General features: G+C 42.7%; 1 protein-coding gene across 1 annotated transcript in view; it reads left to right on the forward strand.

Annotated features, from left to right (window-relative positions):
* The first annotated feature begins 8,810 nt into the window (after positions 1 to 8,810).
* Positions 8,811 to 26,252, forward strand: part of LOC117873507 — a 97,338-nt gene continuing 79,896 nt past the window's right edge. The window contains exon 1 of the mRNA XM_034762965.1: positions 8,811 to 9,376. Coding sequence (XP_034618856.1) covers positions 9,148 to 9,376 — 229 coding nt within the window. The 5' untranslated portion in view covers positions 8,811 to 9,147. The remainder of the gene's footprint in view (positions 9,377 to 26,252) is intronic.

The following is a 26,252-nucleotide window of genomic DNA, read 5'->3' on the forward strand; positions in this document are numbered from 1 at the left end:
GCCCTAATCAGTAGGATAGAAGTTTTAAGCTGGACACCACCACCACCTCCTCTTCCTCCTCCAGCTAGAGTTTGAATAGAACCTGATCCAGTAGATATGCTCAGAGGGTGCCTACCAGATCGGACCCTGCACACGACTTAGGTGGCCAAATGCTTATCTCCCCCCAGTTCATGAATCATTGTGGGGCTTAGGTGAGAGACAGGCACCCAGACTCCTAGAGTGACAGAACTGTTGGAATGCTCAGGAACTTTTGCCCTGAAAACCTAGTTACTGAGTGAGTTTAGGCATCTACAGGTTTTAGTGGGAACTTTGTGGATGGCAGTGGAGCCAAAACTGGGATTTAGGTGCCGAATCTTAAAATTTAGGCACTTTTGTGATACTGGCATTTGGGCCTTGCTGAACAGTGGTAGATTTAAACATACTTTTCTGAATTGGGGCCTGATTCCTTCACAGCTCTAAATTTTATCATTGTTTTCACACCATGCATGGAAAAAAACTGCATTCTAATTTAGTAAATCGCTTCTGTGGGTATAAGTGTGTGTTAATTAATTTGCATTTAATAAACACTGTGCAATCCCACTGAACTAAGGATAATTTTACAGGGCCGATGGAAATTAAAAAGTACAGAGAGACTGAGCTTTTGTGTAAGAATCCCTGGGACTAGAAGGCAGGAGTTTGGGGAGCCTGTGATAGTAGCTGATACTCCTACATCACCACAGGAAGGCTATGCAGAACTACCTCCAGGGAGCACTGTGGAGATTAGGCACTGCAGGAAGTACCACCCACAAGGTCTAGAGTAGCAGCACCCTGTAGCTCTCTGATTGGCCAAGCACACTATTTAACCCTGGAGGGTGGCCCAGGAAGTTGTCTGGGAAGTCATACAGGTGTTTGCCTTGCTGTGATGCCAGATTTCACCTTGCTTCTGATCTCTAGTCTCTGACTCTGGCTTGACTCTTGCCTCCTGATTCCAGCCTGGCCTGATTCTGACTCTTGGTTATTGATTCTGACTCTAGTGGTTACTCTGATTTCTGCATGCTGGCTACTGCCTCGTGACTGTCCTGGACTTGTGGACACCAGACTAGCTATGACTGGTAGGCCAGACTGCCTGTCCCCTGGTCCCTTATACTCTTTGTAGTAAAGACACACAAATATTTGCTTTAACTAAAATAAGTTTAAACAGCAAAAATTATAACTGCACAGTTTGGAGGCTGCTTCCAACTGCCACACAGAGACTACTGTGCACCTCCAATGCACTAGTTTTATATTGAAGACCCTACAGAAATACAACAATGGACAAGGTCAAATTTTACCTAATTATCAGGAAATCCCTTTAAAATCTGTGCTGCTAAATAATAGACTTATGAAAGCAAAACTGGAGCCTGGTTATAGTGTGACAGATTTATGTTACCAATCTGCCTGTGGCATCCGGGGATCACGCTGAGGCCGCAGGATCTTTAGGGGAGGAGAGGAAGAGCACCCAAGTGTCTGAATTTTAAAGCTTTATTAATAAAAAAATAAAATAACAGCAGAGAGTGCTGGGGATCCCCCATGTCACTCAGAGGAAGGAAAAAGCAAAGCGTTAGTGCCCCAAGCTCTAACTCACTTTCATACTCACACCCGCACTACCCGAGGCTGGCCAAGCCTAGATGTAACGTAAGAAGAAGAGGGGGAAGGGTGGATGGGAGTTCTTGTCCCGTGCACAGGTCAACCAGGGTCCACTGTATCTCTGACTTTCTTTGGCTCTCAGGAGGGTTTTTAAGTCCTGGCTTCTACTGGGGGTGTTTCATTCAGGGACCTCTGCTTCTGGTGCTCTTTGTACCAGTCCAAACCGTCTCGCTGTGGCCTCCTCGGCTTTCCCAAAACACATTGGCTCCAGAGACTTTGTTTCCCCCCTGTTGGCCTTCACTGTTTCACTCGTTTTGCAATCTCTCCAGCCCTGCTCACCTCAGCTCTCCTTTTGTCACGGCTGGCTGGGGTTGGGTAGATGTGAATGCAGCTGTAAACTTCTTGTCGAGCCCATGACCTTGGATCGGGACCAGCGTCTTATCTTCATACGGAGCTCGCTGAAGTGTCGAGTTAACCTGTTCTCTGCTCTCTTCCTCCTTCCCCCTTTGGCCTCTCGCAAGCTGCAAAAGAATCTTCCACTTCACACTCACACACCTTTGACCCTCCCCCGAAATGCCTTGCAATGCTTGCAACCGCGTTAGCAACATATAATGCTAATTTGCCTCCCCATGAGACCCCCGGAGGGAGGGAGTCCTTGGGCCTGTGACAATAGGCTAATGGCTGAAGTGCTTTATAAGGTAGGATTTTCAAAAGGTCGAAGCAGAGGCCTAAATCTGTTCCCATTGAAGTCAATGGCCAATGATTTCAAATAGGAGCAGAATTAGGCCAATGTCGCACCCTTTTGAAAACCTCAACTTTAGACTTGAACATATATAATACACACAGAAAATTACGTTTTTAAGGTTGTGAAGTTAAGCTCTTAGAAGTGAGAAAATGTTAGAATTAAGGCCCCCTTCTGCACCTTCAATTTGGCCCCCCCTTGTGAGTCTATAATTTCATGTTCATATGCTTTTTTCTCACAATACCCCTGCCTTATTCAGCCCCATTCTTCCTATGCACTAACTGAATGAGCTATTCAATATTCATTGCTCAATACATGACCCCAGGCCTTATTTACTGCACACTATTCAAAATCTGCTCTGAAGACAGAATTATTAACTTCTTCATGGGATTTTCTATGGCCTTCATCACTATAGTATCATAATGATTCACAAACATTAATGAATCAATTTTCACAACACCCTGTCAGATGAAGGGCTATTATTATCCCCATTTTTCAGATGAGAACTGAGGCACAGAGATCAAGGTAAAACATTCCAGTAATTTGGAGTGCCCAATTTGAAACACCTAAGACCTGATTTTTCAAAGTATTTAATATATGATAGCACTTTATATGTTCAAAGCACAGCTCCCATTGATTTCAGTAGCAACTGGAGTGCTTAGCACTTCTGCAAATCAGACCCCACGGACTCAAACTGGGCATTCAGAAAATGAGGAACACACAGATTAGTGACCACCTGTGAAACGTTGGATTTAAGTGACTCGCCCAGCCTACCATAGGAACTCTCTGGTAAACAGAAAATCCAGTTCTCCAGGGCAGTAATGAATTGCCTTAACTATGAGATTGTCCTTTCTCTTCCTGCAATCCCTGCCTCATTCACTACACACCTTCCAACTTCTACAACAAATGAGGCAGGGTCATTCCCAGAACAGCTGCATCCTGTGCACTGAATGAGGTAAGGGTCCTGTGGGAAAAATCAGTATTTAAACATGTAATTAAAGACTGCATCATAATACACACACACACACACACCCTTTGTTCTTGAATTCCCTAACTTTTAAGTGCCTGATTTTGCAACCTCAAGAATGTTCTTTTAATGTAATCTTTTGCATTTAATTTTCTTGGTTTTTAAAAAAGCAAACTAAACATATGGAAATTCCTTCATATGACATCATATTGATACCCACATGGGTCATCAGCAGGGTTGGAACATTTAGATCCACCACACAGATGCGTGCCACTTAACTAACCAAGTAACTGTTGGCAGTAGTACGTTACGTATGCGATCAGGCACTAGAGGTAGATGAGGCATACACCTTGCTAGTGAGTTTCACCAGGCCCTCTCAGAGGTCCAGAGAGGCCCAGACCCCTTCCAGCTTTTGAGGCCCCCTAGCCATAATAAAAATAAAAAATGCAATGTCACAGTTGATATTAAGCATGGCGAGCCCATTCAAATGCTCTCATCCCATAGTTGAACGGTGATCGTTCTTTACCTGCTTCAGCACGTGGAAGGTGTGTTCACCTGAAGCCACTGATGCAGGCAAACTGACAAAAATATGCAATGCAAGTGTCTAAATTTGAGGCCCCCTTTGAGCTTGAGGCCCAGACCAAATGGCCCTCCTGGCCCCCCCTTTGATTGGCACTGAGTTTCACAGATATTTACTAATGGCAGAGAACATAGAAATTCAGAACTCCTGGGTTCATTGCCAGTTTTTGAAACAGCGTGTACTCTTATGGGTAGAGACCGTTCTGCCCATTCTCCTCTCCAAGCCTCCCTTTGTTCTCTCCTTCACATCCCCTAGCTATTGCACCTTCTGCCTCTGAGTATATCACACAGTCTCCCCTGCCCGCACACGCACACACATCAATATACCTCATTGTAGAGAAACAGAGAGAGAAAAAAATTAGAATATTGCAGGTGTTTTCAACTTGTCAACTAATGACCATTCATCATAGAAAAAAATCTCCTTCCAGCTCCTTACATGTAAATCTGGAGTAACTCCACTGAATTAATCAGAGAAGGATTTGGCCCTCTGTCATGATACATGAAGTGAGAAAAGTCCACAAATCTGATTTCAAAGCACACCGTAATAAAACTGTATTTTCTCCTTCTGGAAATTTCTCAATAAAAAAGTATTTTTTCACCAATCCCCTTTTCCTGTCCCCCCACCTCCAACGTAAAGTAAAAATATGAGAGGGTGAATAACAGCTTTTGGGCATTTCTACTGATGTGCTAAAATCTTTGCAGTGCTCTGGCTTTGAATGAGAAGCCAAGCCTGAGCTGTAGTGAACTCTTCACCAGAGATTAAATCAACACTCACAAGCTACAAAAAAGAGAAGTATTTCTTTACAGCTTTTAACTCACTAAGTAACTCCAACACACCTCACTAAGCTTTAATAGTTCTTTTCTCAGCTCCTTCCCACACACACAGGCACAGTTCTCTCTCTTTAATGCCTGTCTACATCTCTTGAATTTTTTTTTATCTTAGCATATGCTATGACAGAAACTGGCAACACTGAACTGCAGCAATTCTCAGTCCAGGTTGGAGGCTACACCAGCAAGGCACTGTAAAGGGCACGCACCCCAGGTTACAAGGCAGGGGTGACTCAGCTATTCATTGGTCTGGTTTGTACCCTAATATGTCACACCTACGCACACAATGTCTGCTGCAAATCTTAATACATTGATCAAAAAGCACATTCATCATGTCCTTGCTCTGTGGCCATTTCAAGCTCCTGTCTTCTTGAAAAAGGAGGATCTTAAGCTTGAGGACATGGAAAGATTTAGGTAAAAGATACACTGTACCGAACCCATTTATCTCCTGTACATTTCAAAACCTGCAACATTTGTCCAGTGCCCACCTGGTAAATGACCAAAAAGGTCTTTGCTATCCCCTGGTTTCTACCATTTGTACCTAGGCATTGACTGACAAGACCTCATTCCACTGTATCGTACAAATGCAAGGTGATGAAGTGCTGCTGTGCGCTCCAATTGACACAGGGTGAATGGGATCAGGGGAAGAAGGAGAGGTGAACAGTTCAGCTAAATGACACACATTTGTAAAATGCCAGTGCTGGGCCTCAGACAAACATCTGTGTGAATGCCCACATCTTGGTCATTTGCAACTATGGCGTAATTTTCAGGTATCTCTGAAAAAACAACAACATAAAACACTATCCCATGCAGAGGTGACATGTCAGAAGGGCCATGCAGGGTCAAGTGCCCCCTCCCCCCACAGCAGCCAGCTCAGGCAGGGAGCGGAAGGGCAGGGCCAGAACCAGAGCAGAAGGGGCAAGGCCAGAGACTCTTCTGGCCACACTGGACTGCTGCCTGGTGCACCTGCTCTCCCAGGCTCAGCTTCCGGGGACAGCATCCAAGCAAGCTGGAGGCACAACCCCTCCCCTCGCCCCAGGGTAGGGAGGAGACACAAGGGAAGGTCACATGTCCTCCCCTTTAGCTTCTGCCTTCCCAGTATGGGGAGGCAGCAGTCATCTATGATCCCATGCTTGGAGAAAATCTGTTGTATGCATTTGCAAGTTTCTTTGAAAATGCTGCCCAGATCCAGCAATGGAAAATGAGTTTCTCCCATGCAAAAACCTGGGAAAATGAAGTCAAGAAATGCTAGCTTCAGTTGCTTGCAAATAAAGATTGAGCCGCAGCTAATGCAGTGTTTGTTATCTCTTCCTCAGAAGTCTTGGATTCAAGGATTTTACTTTTAACAAAAATCGATGATGACTTTTGCCATTTGGGCTTTTGCATGAGGGCAAGAGGATGGGTCAGTAACAGCTGAACTAATTTCACTGCAAACATTTTAAAGCTGCCAGCATAAAACAAGGGAATGTAAGGGAGAACAGGCACTTGCATAATTAGAAGTGAGGTTTTCCTGTGGGGCAAAGCAAGATATCAAAGTGAAGTGGATTCTGTGGAATGCTCCCTGTTTTTCTCTGTCTTGGGGAAGGGACACTGAGCCCGATGACCAGACCATGAGTTCATGTCTCACCTCAACTGGCTTCTGTTTGTAATTCTTTACAGCCCTTATTATAGAGAGAGGCCTTAGACTCCAGAAGACAGACAAATATCATTATCCCCATTTTACGAATAACTCAAGTGAGAGGTTGCATAAAGTCAGTTCAGGCAAAGCTAAGAACAGCTCTCTGATGTGGCAAACCCAAGTCTCCTTGACCTTGTCACACTACCTTCCCCAAATCTGTGAGCTTGGATAGCCTGCTGATAACCCCTGCACTAACCATTGGACCACACTCCACGCTCAAAGAAAGGAACAGAACAGAATCCAGGAATCCTGACTGCCAACATTCTACTGCAGACCGGAAAATACTATGGACCCAATGGGCAAATTATGTGTCACGTTCTCCTCTAGCGGCTGGACCCCAGAGAGAGTAACAGCTATTCCTTTACTCAAGTGGTAGAGGGCTGTGTTGGGAGTGTAAAGGTGGAGGAGTCTTTAGGGTTGTACACGATGGAATTTATTTTTCCAGTCTCATGTTTAAAATGGTTTACATAATTCATACAGTGAAAGAACCATTATAAATCGGTCAAGTTCTGACACAAAAAACAAGTGTGCCACAGTTTGAACATTTGCACATTTCAGTGGCTTGTGTCTCAAACTAGCAGGTTTGAAAGTTGAAGTGTAAGATGTGGGGTCATGAATTCTTTGGGAAATCCTGCAGCTTAAGAAACTGATTAAGGATTTGAGCAGGAAGGCAGCATGGAAGAAAAACAGTCCTATCCACATTTCTGCACTGTGTGAGGGGATGCGTTATTCCTGAACTAGAGCCTGATTAAGCCACATGTGATGACGAGTCATTCCTGTGCTAGGATCCAGCCGATCCACAAGCCGGTCTGGTGCCTCTCAGGGCAGGTATATAAGGCCCCCAGGTGACACAGCAGCTCAGTCTGTCCACCTCGCTTCATGGCTTGGACTCTCCTCTGCCTGTTAGTGGAGAGCTACTCCACAAGCCTTAGCCTCCAGCCTTGTTCCCAGTCCTGCTCCAGCCCAACGTTTGCCTTGTTCTGATCCTGATCTTGACTCCTGATTTTGGCTCTGATCTTTAGCTCCAGTTTCCAGTTTGACTGCACTGACCATTAAGATTGACTGCCATTGCTTTAGGACTCACCATCCAGCTCTCGGTCTCTGATACACTGTTGCTAATGAGTTGTCTTCCACTTTCCACTCAGATGTTTTACATGTATAAAACCAGATTGCGTGAAGATCTGCAAGTTGTGCATGCATTTGTGTATCTATATTTGTGCACACAGTTACGCCAACTGTACATGCAAATTCGATATATGCATGCACAAGTCCTCTTATGCCCATTTGAGTGCCAATTGCTCACTTTGCAGATATAGGTCTGGCTCAAGCACACTTCTGTGTGCACTGCATAGCCCTTCACCTTTAGAAAAACCTTGAACATATTCTTTAAAACGTGTGTAATGAATTAATGTTACGTAGAGATGGGCCCAAATCATATCTGCATCCCTCCAACCCTGCATTTTGGAGGAATTTGTTCAGGGGATAGGGGAGAAATCTCCAACTTTGTGTCTCTAATTTTTCAGCTTTAAATCTTCTTAACCTGGAAGCTCTGTCATTTATTACATATATGGTGCTAAAGAAGTACTGTATCTAAGACCAGGTCTACACTACAAACTTACATTGGTATAATTATGTTGCTCCGGGGTGTCGCTAAGGGGTGTGAAAAATCTACACCCCTGAGTGATGTAGTTATACTGACCTAACCCCCAGTATAGACAGCGCTATGTTGATGGGGGAGCGTCTTCCGTCAACATAGCTACCACCGCCTGGGGAGGTGGATTAACTAGGCTGATGGGAGAAGCTCTTCAATCGGTGTAGTAGCTAAAACACTATAGTGACGCAGATGCAATGCTGTACATGTAGACAAGCCCTAATTCTTGTTATATTTCTCTGCTCCTCCTTGTTATAAACAATTCATTATAAGTGATATTTCTTAAACAGACAGAAATAAGCCTTGCCTTTTTTGTCTTTATGGCTATCAATGTTAGTCTTCACAGCTTGTATTAAGCCTAGTAAACCTTTCTTGATTTACACCCTGAGTGGTTGCATTTGAGTTAATAGGATTACCTGGGGCATAATGGAGCGTTGAATTTGTCCCAGAGAAGATGAAAAATAAGGTTTTGGGTACCTGCTGCTTTTCGCCTATCCATTTGTCTGTCCTACAAAAAAATGTTTGTGTGCATCTTAGCTAAAACTGCAGTAATGCTAACTGCACAAAAAGATGTAGAGTACAGGGATAAAGAGCAATTTTAACGGTTAATTGCAACGTACTGTGCAGTGGAGGAAATGTCTAGTAAAATACAATCAATTATTGCAACCAGTAGAGGGCCTGCTATGTCTGACACAAAAGCTTAAAGAATGTGAACACTTTAAAGCCCATCCTCCACTCAAAAAAAATCCTTAGTATGACATCATGGCATAGAGGACAGCAATGAGGCCTATGCTGCATTCTAATCAGAAAGCATGCAGAAGCCATTCAGCAGAGCATTACGCAAATCAACAAGCCACTTTGTATTTCCTCATAAAGCAATAGGGGTTTTTTCCACACCATCTTTACTTTGCAAACACAGAAGTGCAATTTAAAAAGGAAGACTGCAGAAATTAAATTGATGGCCAAATAAATGCTCCGTGAAGGCCAAGGAGCTGTGAGAAGGAACTGAAAATTTCTGGGCTCAGAAATCCAGTACATCTAGAGCCGGTGCTTTTTATTTGTCTACTCTTTAAGAGGCTGTATGGTCTGTTGACCAAATGCTAGAGCCAAGCAACTCAGGAGAGCTGTATGCATGCATATTTATTGCTTCTGATTCTTCTGTTTGGACAAAGAAGATGTGTGAACTGAAACATGCTGGTAAATCAGGTATGAGTGTTGGGAGTAAAGTCTCCTTCAAGCTCCCAGTCCAGCTCATTGATGAACAGGGGCAGCAGATGATCATGGGAGAGCAGGAGTACAGTGGGACAGTCCTTTTTCACTCAACTGGTAAGTTACTTGAACTATATTAAAGACTGGAACTAAAAACTAAAAGGCTGAGCGATGTACACACATAGCCAGTGAAAGCAGGCAAAAGGATAATGTCCCTGTGCCTTTAAAAACATTCATTTATTGATCCTGAATGCATAATCAATCCTATGTTTACTGAAAGTTACCCAGAGAGATGGGGCTGCATTCATGTCTACTTGCAAAAGGCAATGCAAAAAGTGGTGTAATCAGTGTTCTGTTATGTGGAGGAGCCAGAGAAACTTTTTTTATCTCTTTAAAAAGACAACAATATTGATAACAAATGTAAATATCTACTTGAAACCCCTTAGTATCTTTGAAATAGCATGTGTCATTTTTCTTTTGTAAGGGCTGTTTTGCCATCTATATATTTTCTGTGCTTTCATCTGTTTTTAGAAGATTTTTTCTCTTCTGTTCTCTACTGAACTCCCAGCTCACTGATAAAATGCAGTATTTAAAGGAAAAGGCTTTCACTGGTGAGGAGTGATACCATCCCAAAGGAAAGCAATGCTGGTTTTTGATGCAAACTTGCACTATAAGGGTATATCTACACTGCAAGTGCAGGTGTGGTAGTAGCACAGGTAGGCATATCTGCACTAGCTTTAATCTAGCTAGCATGGGTAACAATCATAATGAAGACATGGTGCCATAGGCTTGTGCTCAAGCCACCTGAGTACAAGACTGCCAGGGAGTTTGGATACATACCTGAGTTGCTAGCCCATAGTGCCACATCCACACTATTATTACCCTTGCTAGCTAGAATAAACCTAACACAGTTATGCTACCCTTGCCATAATCACACCTTCACTTGCAATGTAGACATACCTAAAATGAGGTAGAGGAAAACAATCATAGTGCATGCTCCTTACACTGGAAAGATACATCAATACAGATTAAGGACACTTTCCCCAGATCTATACTGATTTGGGGCATAATTTAAATGGAAAAGTAATGCAGAGTAGTTCTCTTATAGGGCCTAAACTGGTGTTAAATGTATTCTTCCATCTGAAGTCGTCTCCATGTAATTGTATGCTTATTATTATTGTCGAGTGGAAGTCCAAAGGGCATTGGGGAATGTGGGTGGTGGGAAGATATTTGTGTGTTCCAGCTGATGGCAAGACACTAGCAGATTTAGAATTAGCCTCCTATCCTACTGCGTGTGTCCCACACTTTGTCCTAGTACAGTAATAATCATAATGGGCATACACATCCCAGCACTGGAGGAAGGGCATTTGCTAATTGATTGTCTGCTTTAATCAAGTGTCTGGCCATCAGCTGGCAAACTCAGGAAGAATGTCCTAAACCACCAGGTTGCACCTGTCCAAACTGGGAGCAGAAAACACTAGAAATCCCATAACGGAGATGGCTCATGTAGGATTTCCTGCACTGTTTTGCAGACTCTGGCAGTTCAAGAAGTTTAGATAAGAATTGCAGTGTTTGGGGTGTTTATTCAACCTGTATTTCCAAACCTTTTATGGTTTGTATGTTTATGGTTTGCTCTTCACAACCCTTAACCCCGCTTATCTGACAAACTGAAGAGAATACTATCACTGACACACATGATACCGCTCTTTACTTTTAAGACCCTTGAGAGCTTAGCTCTACACTACCCATCAAGCCCAATGTGCTAATGAGCCATTGGCCGCTCCCCTGCAGTTCTGCAGATATGCCAGCTTTCATTATCCATTAGTTCAATTTTTTTCCCAAGACCTTCATGCTTTTTCCTATGCCATTCCTTATGCATGAGAGTTGCTTTCCCCATCCCCCTCCAAATCCATAAAGCCACTGTTTTACCCTCCTTCAAATCCCATCCTAAAACTACTTTCCACCATGGTGCCTACAAAATGGTCAAAAATGGCTAGGCGGCTGGTGTGCTGTTACTGCCGATTATCATACTTAGAATGAGCATTTCATTCCTAGGTTGTCCTTCCACCTTCTCCTGTTTCTTTTATCCATCAGTTATCTCCTGTCATATGCTACAATAGTCTCTGCTCCAAAGACCTTACTGTCTTTTTTTTTTTTTAATACAAGCATGCACAGCACCTAGCACAATGCAATTTTGAGTCCTGATCGGGGCTATAGGAATTCCCGCCATACAGATAATAAATACTAATGATAAGGATAGAGGTAACATAGGAAACCCCTTCCTGTCTCAGAGTGTAAGCTCCCATTTCACCATGGGTACATTTTAATAAGTCATTACATTTGTAACAATGCAAAACATCATGTTATGCAAAATAACTCAAATGATGATAATAATAATAATAATTAATAATAATCCCAATATGCAGTAGCTCATCTTCCAACCTTTTAATGCATATCATGAATCGCATGCCATCCTCAAAGAAAGGGTACATCCCAAGAAGCGTTTTGCACTAAGGCTGTCAATTTAATTGCAGTTAAATTTAATTCATGCATTATTTTTTAATGTGCGTCATCAGCATGGAAGCATGTCTTCTAAAATGGTGGTTGAAGCATGAAGGGGCATACAAATGTTTAGCATATCTGGCACATAAATACCTTGCAATGCCGGATACAACAGTGCCATGCAAACACCTGCTCTCACTTTCAGGTGACATCTATCAAGTGTAAACTCTGTAGGCACTATAGCAGCCCAACTATGGAGTCACAGACAGTCTCCTTGAGTACTCTGATCTATCTTGCCCCCTCCCCCCAAGTTTAAGCAACATAAAGATAAAGTTTCTTCTTATTAGGGATTTTTATTCCCTTCCCCCCAGAGTTCAAACTGATGGTGTGAGTACACACGCATCTCTCCTCTTCATGGGGGCAGGTGTGTGTGTGTGGAAAAGGAATGCAGTTAACAAAATCTTTGTTCTTTGATGTTCCACAATGGTTCATTTGGTTTCATCGGTCTTCTTGGTGGGCAGGACCTAACACCTTCCATAAGAAGCCAGCATTTTATATTAATTAATGCTTCTTTCCTGTTTGATGACTTACACAATTATAGAAGATTACAGTGTGAACATTTAATATCACCTATAACATGGGGTACAGTTGTTATAAGTGAGATTAATACATGCAGCATCTTATAAGCATTTCATAAAGTCTAAACACTAAACACATTTTTTATTTTAACAATACAAACACACAGGTGAGCCAGACTCATTTTGGTTGTGCATTTCTCAGTGTTAAGTTGAGGCCTAAGCACATGAGCTGGCACCTGGTCTGCCAGAGTCTCAAAGCTCACAGTATTTGTGCCGAAGTTCCAACCTTTTTATCAAATGTGCAGTTTCCTGTCCCATTACTGCATGCAGGCTGAGCAACTGTGCACATTAATATGGTACTTATTTTGTGAAGGCAGGGGTTCAGTATGTTTGCACAAATGTGTGCATAAGCTGAAGGGTTGTGTTCACATGTGTTCTAGATGTCACTAAGGAGGCTCTTTGTAAATTTGTCCCTTTCTCTTATGGAAAAGTTTGCAAGAGTTTAATAGAGACAAAACCAATAGGGCTGTATTAGGTTACTTTAAAACATATGCATTTGATAGAAAATGATACCTTCTCTATTTTTTTTTGTTTACCCTTCCTCTAGAATTCTATAGCAAAGATATAATTTTCCATCTAATTCTCTATTCAGGGCATAAGTGGAACTTAAGTAGTATGTAACCCTTGTGATGGCCCTCTGCACAGCGATGAATTGCACCTGGAAAGTGTAAATGTAAAGGGCATGAGCATGATGAAAGCCAATTCCCTTAAGGATTTGAACCAATATTTTCAGACTCTTTTTGTATCTGAGGTTCCAGAATTGGACTCCTGAGTCATCTCAGGACCCATATGTAATTCCGTGGTAGAGATCATCCTCGAATCGAGGGTTTGCCAATCAATCACTCAGTAGAGCAAGGGTAGTCAATTATTTTTTGTCAAGGTCTAAATTTCTTGGTCAAGATATAGTCAAGGTCCAGACTCCAGAGAAAATAATAATAATAAAAAAATAATGTTAATAAGTAAATAAAAAGATTTCGGGGTCTGTTCAAAAGCATCTGGCAATCCAGATTTGGCCCATAGTCTGCCTATTAACTATCTCTGCAGTTGTGTCATTACATGGTCATGAATTGTATGATCACAAATCCAGAATCCAGGACTTGTCTAGACAAACAGTGAGTGTGCAGCAAGTTCAGGTGTAACTCTATAGTGTGCCGTGTGGACCCTGCTACCATGCACTAAGTGGTCCACTTTAAGGTGCAGAGAAGGAGCCATGGGCACTCTCCCCAATAAGCAGCATAATATAAAGAGAAATGCTGAATCACGCTCCACCTAGCAGTTATCTACAGGGGAGAGAAGCTGGGAGAGAATGACTTATTTGAATATATCCAGCTGGTTTATTTGGGGGCTAAGACAAAGTCTGAGGACAGGTCTCATTTTATCTAGATGGTTTTGCCTACTTCTATTTGTTACAACTAGAACTGGTCAAAAATATTATTGTGAACAATTTTAGAGTTGTTTTCATTTCAAAGTTCTCAAAAATAAACCATTTTTCATTATTTGGGGGGGAATCAATTTGTTCTTTTCAAAATCAAAACAGTTGGCTAGTTTATCTGGTTTATGGAAGAAGAAGAACAACAAAAAGATAGCTATTTAGTTAAACTTCTGTGATAATGATTTAAGGAAAAAGGCATGAAGTTTTTCCACAACAAATGAAAAATTAGAACCATGTTGACTTTTTTCATAAAAAAATATTCATTTTTAAAAGGTCATTTGTTGGTGGAAAAAAATGTTGGTGGAAAATTTTTGACCATCTCTAGTTACAACATTGAATCAGTTACAACATTGAATCAGGTAAAGGAAACCAGCTGTAGAAGAGAAAGAATCTGTCACACACAACTATGTTGTTTAGAAGCAAGGATAGAAAAGAAAGTAGAAAAAAGGACATACCAGTCGAATGAGATTTTGGTACAAAGAAAAGTGAAGTAGTGCTTCCTTAAACAAATTGCTAAGAATGGATCAAATTCTCACATGTTATAAATAGGTGCAGTTCCATTAACTTTAGGACCCAATGGTAGTCCTTTCCTGTGCATGGAAGGTGCATAGAGCATTTAATTTACTCTCTGGTTATTTTAAAGACAGAATGCAGGAAGATATGTAGGTTAGAAAAAGAAGATAAAAATAAATTGTCTCCCTGAGAATTCTAAATGATAATGGGGAAATTCTGAGCGTGATGCATAAGAAATATTTATTCAAAAGTAGTGTGTCTGACATTTAATTAAATGTACAACCTGCATGATAAGTAATCTTCCCAATGTGATCTGTGAAAGTCAGTTGTCCTAATCAAAGCCAAGCAGGTAGAAATACAGAACTTAAAGGAGACTGTTAGCCTGAAAATATTCAAAACTGTTAATTTGATTTTTGTCAGGGAAATCATAAATCAGTAGTTAAAAAAATTACCAAGAGTGGCAGTGGTGAGTGTTTAATTAGAAATTATGTGCCAACTCTATTTTTAATTGCAATAGACGTAATGTAATAATGCTGTTAGAGAGAGAGAGACTGGATTTGCCTTGAACAAGCTGGCATGATTAGTATGGCTGTACTGAATACACAACCACATTTTCTCAGACTTAACTAGAGCATCTGAAATTATCCTTGAGTGAGCTGAACAGTCTCTCGCTGTTGCCCAAGCAAAGCTGAAGTGAAGGAAACACTGAAACCATCCCACACTGAACAAAATATGTCCAGGATGAGTGAGCAGCACCGCTCCACAAACAAACAATCAGCTCTTCGTAAGGTGGAGGGGAGATTGTTATGTTCTCCACAACAGGTTTGCAAAGCTGCCAAGTCACATAGATGGTGTGTCCATCTATTCCACATGCACAACCATTTCATAATGATGCTATTCACATGGCAGTTTAGGGATTGCTCACTATTGTCTGACTTATTTTGGAGCCAGAATTTAACACTGTGGTGGCTTCTCTTTCTAAATTCAATTTGTTGTTGGTCACACATCACTAAACCAGAAACAAATGGCTGGATTGAACCTGGCCCTCCATAGATGCACTCAGATCTTCCCTACCCCATGATCCCTACCGCTGCAGTGGGGGAAGGGCTTTCCAGATCCAAAATGGGAATTACCTCTTCCTCCCTCCCCAAATGCCGTTTGATGGGAGCATTTTCCTTCAAATGGACCTTTCTCTTTCCTCAGCTGAGCTGGGCCACAGGGCTCCTAGGAGGTAGTAAGTTCCAACCTGCCACCCAGCGACCAGCTAACAGTTGCTAGGATAGAAGCTGAACCATGACAGAGGATTCCAGTCCTGGAATCTGATTGGCAGACGGCTGGGGGTCCTGACTACTTCACAGCTTCTGTATAAATCCAGCAAAAGAACAGGAAGTTGTCCATGCAGCTGGAATCTCCCTGTGTAGGGATGCTGCTCTCCCTGCAATTCCTGCTCCAACTCACCTGACCCTGCCTGCCTCCTGACACCCGATTTGCCCTTTGGTATGTTGTGTACTCTGATCTCCTGGTAACCTGACCCTGCCTGCCTCCTGACACCTGAGACTTGATTTTGCCTTCTGGCTTGCCTTGGACTCTGACCTCCTGGTATCTGACCTGGCCTGACTCCTGCTTTGATCACTAGGTCAGACTGCCCATGCCCCAGTCATGACACTTACTCAGCCATGTACTTTCTGGCTATTGTCCTATCATTTCTCATTTAGTAGACCCTTTCAAATTCTAATCGTTGTCTCATCAAAGTCAGTAGTTGTAGGCAATGTCATCTAGAGAAAAAGATTGCATGTCTGTCATTCAGGAATGTCTCCTTTGTTTTGACTACTGAAGTACTTTCCTCCAGAGTGACTGTTTCATTCAGTCCAAGGGTTATTTCAGAATTTTATGTCAATTTTTTGTGATCAGACTTGACCTGATTTCTTCCAAACCTCATTTACCAGAAAAGAGTATTACTACATAATTCATTCGAGACCAGAAGTGCATTAAAAATGTATTCGACAAGAACTAATCCCTCCAGGAAATCAAATAACAACGTATTTCCTTGAAGCAGCCACAATGGAGTATGCCAATGTCTAAACATGCCAGACTTTTTTACATTAAAATAAATAACCATCATATTGCCTCTGCGTGCACATATATAAAAAGAATGCTAAGGTCAGTTGACCAACACGAACTAAACAAAATCCAACAATCTGATACTCAGCTATAAACAAAAATGCACACACCCTCTGGCTAGAGCCTGGACTAAGAGCTGACTTGGTGAATTATTTAATGTCACAGACTTTAGACAAATTCTTTTTTCTTACTCATATTAACAAAAAGGTGGCAGCCATATGAACAATGTAAATGTAATCCATGCTAACACAATGTGGCTCTTTGTCACCCCCCAGTGGTGAGACCACATATAGAGGTTTGAGTCTGCTACCACTGCTAAGATAACTCACCTAGTCCTTTAGTTCAAGCAGTAGCAGGTTTGTGCTTTTAAATCCAGATATCCTAGTTTCCATTGCCACAGATGCCCTAACCAGGGGCATGCTAATGAATACATTAAGGCTATGTCTACATTTATAATGCTACAGTGGCACAGCTGCAGCTACTCCACTATAGGATTTCAGTGTAGACACTTACTACAGAGATTGGAGGAGTTCTTGCATCACTGTAGTAAATCCGCCTCCCTGAGAGGCGGTAGCTAAATTGATGGAAGAATTTTTCTGTTAACCTAGCGCAGTCTACATGGGGACTTAGGTCAGCTTGACTATGTCATTCAGGGGTGTGGATTTTTCACAGCTCTGAGCAACACAGCTGGGTTTGATCTAATTTTCTAGTGTAGACCCAGCCCTAAGATGTTTACAACATTGCATTGTGAACTTCTAGCAGAACCTTCAAAAGATGTAGAAACTACTTAGAAAATCTGTTTTAGCATCAGCCTACCCATATGGCGGATCATTTGATTTACTATATTTTTTTCCCCAAATTCTTATCATTTGCCAGTAATGTAGGTTGCTAAATTATCTCTCAGGTAATGAGGAAGCAAAGAAGTTTTTGTAGAAAGTGGGGGTACTCCTTGGAGAGCAGTTTTGTTTCCCCTGATGAGTTTAGATCCATCAGACATAGTACTATACGCCCGCTATTGAGAACAATGGAAGTTTCTGGGTGCTAAACATGCTAGAAAACCTGGCCACCACCTTCAGGTATCTAAATGGGAGCTGAGCTCTTTAAAATGTGACCCTTAGGGCAGGTCCACACTTTAAATGCTGTAGCGGCACAGCTGCACTGGTGCAGTTGTGCCGTTGTAGTGCTTTAGTAAAGAAGCTATTATGCCAATGGGAGAGCATCTCCCATCAGTGTAGTTAATCCACCTCTGGAACTGGTGGTAGCTATGTCAATGGGAGAAGCCCTCCCTTGGACATAGTGCTGTCTACAGCATGGGTTAGGTCGGAATAACTGTGTTGACCAAGAGTGCGGATTTTTCACCTGCCCTGAGCAACGTAGTTATACCGATGTAAGTTTATAGTGTAGACCCAGCCGTAGTCATTTTCTCCACCATTAGTAGTTAGGAGTAGAGCAAGGCAGATACTTAATTTTTCTATTCCATGGGAAAGTCTGCAATTTTGAAATTCTGTTCTGAAATGGAATGAAAGCAAAATATTGTAAATTTCCTGCAGAACAAAATTCTGGGGGGGGAAAGGTCAGGGTCAACAAAATCTAAACCTTTTATTCCAAATTCAACTCTATTATATAAAAGAATTCAAAACAGAAGTTGTTTTGAAGTGACATATTGAAATGTTCCATTTCAAAAGTGTCCAAATAGAATACTTTGATCTTATTGAAATATTTATTTCCAATTTTTTTCCAAAATGAAATTTTGTTAAAATGGACATGTTTTTATGAAATGTTTCACTTTCAACAAATCTGCATTTTCTAGTGGAAAAAAATTCCACTGGGATATTTCCCATCAGCTCTAGTTAGGGTCATAGGCACATCCAAGCAAATTTTATTTGGTTTTACCCAGATAAAAAGCGCAGGCAGTTAGAACTGCTTCCAGACAAATAATATCTTTTTTTTTTAGTTGTTCACAACATTTTCTCTAAAGGAGAAAATAGCAAAGAAACCTTTATTTTTAAGGGAGTCAGCAATTCTTGGGACATTTCCACCTCGAGGGATGGAAGTTTGACTGAGTTACTTACCAGAAAGTTATTTTCGTCTGAAGCTGCTACAATGTGTTGGAAATCATTCATTCACAAGGAGTTTCTCACTATGGATGTCAGTTATTCATTTTAGGGTGATGGGTTGAATGGATGGGTTGAATGGGTAGGCCATTTGTCCAGTTTTAAGCCAGACAGTCATGTATTTAAATGTCCTGTCCAGTACTGAGACAAAACTGGACATGGTTTTGTCTGGTATCAGGGACAGGAGATGCCATTTTGAAAAGTGCACTGCTTGGCCCCCGCTGCTGAGTTCTTGCATGCACAGTTCGTGTGAGGTCACACTGGTGGGGATGGGGTCCACAAGTGGCAGCGGGCCCACGCCATTCCAGGAAGTACTAGATGTCCAGTATTCTAGGGATGTGTGAGTGGCTGCCCTAGCTTACCTTGTAAGAAATGTGTTTTGTTTCTGAAAGTCACATTTAGCTCCCAGGCAGATGTCACATTTCATTTAAGGTTTGTGAACTTTTCTACTAGATGACATAAACGAATAATCAAAAGGTATAAATATTGTACATAGTCATTGTCTTGATTTTATTAATGTTGGCATTTGAACTCCTTCCATTGCATTTTCTTCCTAAAGTCTGAATATCCAATTTTAGAATTGAATTTTGGGGTCAGATCCTCAGCTGGTGTAAATCAGCATCACTTCACTGAAGCCAGCTCAGGGTCTGCCCTTTGATGGTCAATAACAAGAAAGAAGGTCTATGGAGGGTCTGGGTTTTGGTCTGAGATATAATATGTGTGGCCTGAAGCCTGAGAGTGTGATGAGCTCACTATTGACACCTGTTGATGAAATGGAAGAAGAGTGGCCCAGAGTTGCTTGTGAAGTCCAGAGGGGCAAAGGTTCTGCTGCAGCAGGAGATCTCTCTCAGCATCTGTTGGTTGAGCAAGGGGCAATGGCTGAACTGGGCAGGCCTCACTTGCATTTCAGTTATGAGAAAGTTTGGGGTATTGGAGTTAAAATACAGTTAAGTTTTGAGTTTGGGGGCAATAAAATGCTATTGGCTCTGTTGGGAAAGAAGGGACAAGAGAACTGCACCAAACATACCTGAGGCAGCTTGGGCTGAAGCTGTGGAGAGAACAGTAGCCTGCTAAGAGACTCTGGAGTGGGCCTTCCTACCCAGCAATTAAAGCTGCAATTACCTCAGCTGGATCATGTGGTATAGAGGCCCTGGAGCAGCCCAAGCAGTACTGACCTGCTAGAATCCTTGAACTTCTCCGACCTTAGACCAGTGCTTCTCAAAGCTGGTCCACCGCTTGTTCAGGGAAAGCCCCTGGTGGGCCAGGCCGGTTTCTTTACCTGCCGCGTCCTCAGGTTCGGTCGATCGCGGCTCCCACTGGCTGCGGTTCGCTGCTCCAGGCCAATGGGAGCTACTGGAAGCGGCGCGGGCTGATGGATGTGCTTGCTGCCCTTCCTGCAGCCCCCATTGGCCTGGAGCAGCGAACCGCAGCCAGTGGGAGCAGCGATCAGCCAAACCTGCGGAAGCGGCAGGTAAACAAACTGGCCCGGACCACCAGGGGCTTTCCCTGAACAAGCGGCGGACTGACTTTGAGAAGCATTGTCTTAGACAACAAACTGCGAGCAGGGAACTGGGGAGTACGGCAGTGGCTAGAATACAATGGCCACTCAGAACTGCAAGAAGAGGACTGAGGTTTGGTTTATTGCTAAGGCAGCTTGTGGGATGGGAGTCTGACCTAATAGTTTTCAGAGGGGTAAGCGTGCTAGTCTGTATCAGCAAAAACAACTAGGAGTCCTTGTGGCACCTTAGAGACTAACAAATATATTTGGGCATAAGCTTTCGTGGGCCAGAACCTACTTCATCAGATCTAATAGTGTTAATTAATTATGTGCTGGCTTTCCCAAATTTATTCTGTTAACTCTCCCCTGCCCCCCCATTTATAAAGTTTTCTTTGTTTTAAAATCCCTGCATTCCAGTGCTTGCAAGTGGGGAAGACTATCAAAAGCACCCAAGGTGTTATATATAGTTTCATAGGTTTCTGGGAGGGTTTTAAGCCAGAAGTTTTCAGAAGGAAACCCTTAGAAAATAGAACCTCACCCTTTTTTGCTGGAAGAAGGGTTAGATTTATGTGAATCGTTTTTAGTAAAGTTTTAAAATAAGATTCAAGTTGCCAAGGCCCAAGTCCTGCAAACTCTTATGCATGTATTTAACTTTACACATGGGTTATGACATTGAAGTTAATGGGAGCACTCACATGCTTAGAGTTAAGCCCCAGTGTAAGTGTCTGCTGGATCTGAACTCCAGATAGTCTTGAAATACCTCACCGTTTTGAACATGCGGAGCATTTCAGTTCTGTTGTTGACTGAATGGTGGGATTGTTTTCAGTAATAAAGAATATTTATTATAGTGCTATGTGAAGGTCTTTCTAAAGAACTTTTTAAATGGGATATCAAATAAGTCAGTGTTTTCATTCTCTTGACCTTGGAGCTTAACATTTAGAATGAATCATGTGAAGTGTGATCCACCAGGATATCTGAAACCAAGTGACATCACTCACCTCAGAGTATTGTACAGACATCCTGCTGCAGAAAACACCTCATTTCCAGTGACCAATCTTAACCATTTCAGGACTTGAAAAATCAAATCACTCCCTGAATATATTTAATTTATAAATATTTTGAATACAGGGCTAGATTGCCAAAACTGATTACCTTAACTTGCATCCGCAGTCTTGCATACAAACTTCTGCATGAGCAAAAGGGGCAACTATCTGTACAAGTTCCATTTGCATGCACAGCCACCCATTATGCATGTAAACATGCTCATGTAAAGGCATAATACAAATTTTGTCCATGCAATGGGTTACATGCACATTTTGCCTGTGCTGGGCCGTGAGTTTTAACAATTTGAGCCACAGTTTATATCAGCTATAAACTGGATGTGCAGGGGAGTAAAGTTCACAGACTGTTTTGGCTTAAAGGATATGAATAAAAGGTGCCTTGGGGAGTGTGTAAAAATTACAAAGGTTCACAGAAGTTCTTGATAATGTTTAGAACATTACAGTCCTACTGCATACAACAACTGTGTCAACACTAAAAAGATCACCTGTGTATTATATTGTTATAGGAATAGCTAGGAGTATCTTCTCCAGATAATAATTTCTGACACTAAATTTCAATTCCTGATGTTCCAGCAACATAATCTCAGTAATGTATATTAAATCCTCAGAATGAAAACAGGGAATGTGGCTTAATAGGCACATCATGGTATCCAGCATCAGATGTGCCGCTCTTCACAGCTTTTATGTGTGTCAATTTTAACCCACCTCTTTAAAAAGTTCAAATCCTGACATTTTCAAATCCTTGGAGTGTGAAAATCAATGTAAGCCTGGAATAAATTGTATGTGTACATCAGAATTGTAAATCTGATCTCCCTGAACCTGTGGACGTGTGCACAACAGAGAAATGTGCCAGACAGGATGCAGGTGTATGAATAGTATTCCTATTTGGATTGTGGACGTAGGCACCGACTCCGAGAGTGCTCCAGCCCTGGAGCACCCACCGGCAGCCGCGATCAGGACATGCAGGCAGCACGGGGAGGGAGAGGGACGAGGCGGGGACGAGGCGCTTGGGGGAAGGGGTGGAACTGGTGGGAAGAGGCAGGGTGGGTGTGGAGCAGGGGCAGGAAGAGGCAGGGCAGGACTGGGGACTTGGGATAAGGGTGGGGTTGGGGCAGAGCCTGGGGCAGAGGGGGGGCAGGAAGGGGCAGGGCAGGGGTGGGGTTGAGGGAAAAGGGTGGGTGAGATAGCCCTGGGGCAGAGTGGGGGTTGAGCACTCCCGGGGCCTGGAGGAAGCCGGCATCTGTGATTGTGGGAGCACCTAGCAACCCAGTCATGGACTAGGACCCTAATGTACTAGGCACTGTACAAACACAGTCCACGCCCCGAAGAGCTTACAGTAAAACCCACAGGCAGTGAGCTCCTCTTCTCCTGAGGAAAATAGCCCTGCAATTACTGGGTTTTGAAAACTGAATCTGAACGTTTTTTTTCTGGGTATGAGGGGAAAAAATGTCATCTAATTCAATATAGTGAACAATCTATTCAACATTAGCCACATTTTCTCATGAATTAAGAGAAATTGAACACATATACACTCAGCCTTCCACCCAACCCAAATATGTACACCATCTATCATATGTACTTACCTGGGCTCCACTACTATGATGTCCGAATGTTTCACCATGTTTTAATGTATTTATCATCACACCACCCTGCGGGGAGGGGAGAGAAGTGCTATAATCCCCATTATACAGATGGCGACTGAGGCACAACATATAACTTGCGAAAAGTCCCACAGGAAGTCTGTGGTGGAGCACGGAATTGAACATGGGTCTTCCAGGCTAATGCCTTAACCACTGGACCATTCTTTCTCCAAAATGCTACCGTAACTCAATACAGGAAGAAGGATTCCCTGTCAGATAAAAGGAGTCTCTCCACTCATCCTCTCAGGGCCTGTGGACTAATCACTGATGAAAGGAGGATTTTTTTCCCATGATAGCCTGTTTTCTCACTAATCTTATTTTAAATAATGTAACATAATGAGGATTTATTTTGGTCTCTGTATTTTTTTTTAAACCAGACAAAAAGGAAATCTGTTATTTGTTTGATTTCTAGTTTAGTACTTTATGTGACAGCTTGACACAAGAACAGATACAAGAATGTGGCTCACTCATTTGTGTATAGATAGCAGTCTTAAAGGATCGCAAACCAATTATCCTCCAAATTATCACATGATTTCTGGCTGATATATTTTGAGTGACTAAAATAGTTTAGAATAATAACCTTGTAGCTGGACAGTAGTTTTTCGGAGCCTGCCTACAGGGCTCAAGAAATTCGTATTTATTTTTTAAGATTAAATCTTTGAAAACTCCAAGTCCTTATGTGCTGGGTCCATGCTTCAAAAGTTCATCCTTTGGTGTTGTATCAAATCACAGAATGATGAATTCTGGAGCAACAGCAGAATGAAGCTATCCAGCCAGCATGATAATAGAGAAAGCTACTGATCATAGAAAAATAAAGTTAGTTTTGGTAGTTTATACACTGAATGAATCTCAGAGACAGATTAGTAGGGTGTTTAGAATTCATATGTGAAGGAAGTGAAATTTACCAGAGTGACCCAGGGATCCCTTGATGCCCTCTGGCAGAGGGCACAGGCATAGGTGCATAGGGCTTTACAGGGATACTCTGGGTCAGTTATATGCATAATAGTTCACCAAAGGGTGGCATGTGAGGTCTCTACTGAGAGTCAGTAGCCCATAATTGTTGTGAACTGTATGTACAGATAATATTTAAGGAGTTATGTATCAATCCTAAACATTATGTTCCTCAGGTCTTGAGCTAAGGCGGGTCACCAGGAGGTGACATACCTCGGAAATGTTGCTTTCAGGCAGGAGATTACAGACACCTATCTCCCTGTCAGGTCATTTTTAGTGTGTATATTGTACGCCTCACAATGTAGGCCTATTTGAATACTGAGCCACCAGTGGTAGATTGCTTTAGCCTGTGGATTTCACAAACAATAGCTGGTGTCCTGTTTATGAACAATGACAAAGGATTGTTCTGGTATATCTTGGGGTGCAAGGAAACATGTGGGTCCTTTGCTAAGAAGGCAAGCTGACAGCATACTCATCTCATGAAAGGAGGATCGTAGACAGCCTGGCTGTAAAGTGCTGTAAGGATTTTGGGCGGGCAAGACACGGTTAGACATGAGCCTATCTTGTTAATTAAGTCTAGGCTCCAGAATGCATGTTATTATTTTATATGTAACAATTTGTTTCCAATACTTCTACTTGCTATTATTTGCAGGGCCGGCTCCAGGTTTTTTGCCACCCCAAGCAAAAAAAAAAAAAAAAAGTCAGAGTGCCACCCCTTGAAAAGTGCAGCCCCCAAAGAGCCGGAATGCTACTCCTTGAAAAGGGCCACCCCAAGCACATGATTGAAACGCTGGTGCCTAGAGCCGGCCCTGATTATTTGAATCTCTGTTTTGGTAAATAACCTTATACTTAATTTCACTAGAGACTTATCCAAGTGATGTGTGTTAAGCGGATCTAAGTGGAACTGATGATCTAAGGTGGAACTGGTAAGCAGGGGTGCACTGCTTCTTTGGAAGCAGCGAATCTGTGAATTCTGCGAGTGCACAGGAGACCAGGGGCTGGACACTTTAAGGTGATGTTTGGAGGGCTCGTGGGTTGGGGTGTGCCAGTCGCTAACCTGTAGAGAAACAACGGGGCTTGTGAGGTCTGTGTGGCCAATGGAGTTGGGGAACTGACTTCTGGCAGGTACAGACAAGGCTTCCTCATGCCAAGGGCAGGTGGTAACAAGGTATCTCACAACCCTGGGTACCCTGGAAGCATCACATCCAGTTTTATCAATAGATCGAATCTTAGAATCTTAGGGTTGGAAGAGACCTCAGGAGGTCATCTAGTCCAACCCCCTGCTCAAAGTAGGACCAACACCATCTAAATCATCCCAGCCAGGGCTTTGTCAAGCCGGGCCTTAAAAACCTCTAAGGATGGAGATTCCACCACCTCCCTAGGTAACCCATTCCAGTGCTTCACGATCCTCCTAGTGAAATAGTGTTTCCTAATATCCAACCTAGACCTCCCCACTGCAACTTGAGACCATTGCTCCTTGTTCTGTCACCTGCCGCCACTGAGAACAGCTGAGCTCCATCCTCTTTGGAACCCTCTTCAGATAGTTGAAGGCTGCTTTCAAATCCCCCCCCCCCCACTCTTCTCTTCTGCAGACTAAACAAGCCTAGTTCCCTCAGCCTCTACTTGTAAGTCATGTGCCCCAGCCCCCTGATCATTTCCGTTGCCCTCTGCTGGACTCTCCAATTTGTCCACGTCCTTTCTGTAGTGGGGACCCCAAAACTGTATGCAATACTCCAGATGTGGCCTCACCAGTGCTGAATAGAGGGGAATAATCACTTCCCTTGATCTGCTGGCAATGCTCTTACTAATGCAGCCCAATATGCCGTTAGCCTTCTTGGCAACAAGGGCACACTGCTGACTCATATCCATCTTCTTATAGTCCATTCATCCAATCCATACTTTTTTAACTTGCTGGCAAGAATACTGTGGGAGACAAATCAAAAGCTTTGCTAAAGTCAAGATATATCTATGTCCACTGCTTTCCCCATATCCACAGAGCCAGTTATTAAATCATAGAAGGCAATCAGGTTGGTCAGGCATGACTTGCCCTTAGTGAATCCATGTTGACTATTCCTGATCACCTTCCTCTCCTCCAAGTACTTCAAAATGATTTCCTTGAGGACCTGCTCCATGATTTTTCCAGGAACTGAGGTGAGGCTGACCGATCTGTAGTTCCCCAGGTTCTCCTTCTTCCCCTTTTTAAAGATGGGCACTATATTTGCCTTTTTCCAATTGTCCAGGACCTCCCCCGATCACCACAAGTTTTCAAAGACAGCTCTGCAATCACATCAGCCACCTGTAAAGCCTACGTGTCAGTCTTGCAGGGTTCTGAGCACTACAGCTTTGATACATCAAAGCATTTGAGCACATGATTAGCTTCACTGAAGTCACTGGAACTCCTCATATACTTAGTTAAGCATCTTCCATGATTGAGCCCTGTGACATTATAAGAGCTCTCTCCTATGTTTCCACACCACCCATCACTCCCCTGCCCTCGCCCCCCTGTCCCCCACCGAAAGGACA

This window comes from Trachemys scripta, chromosome 2 (assembly GCF_013100865.1).
Source record: "Trachemys scripta elegans isolate TJP31775 chromosome 2, CAS_Tse_1.0, whole genome shotgun sequence".
In the NCBI taxonomy this organism is placed as follows: Eukaryota; Metazoa; Chordata; order Testudines; family Emydidae; genus Trachemys; species Trachemys scripta.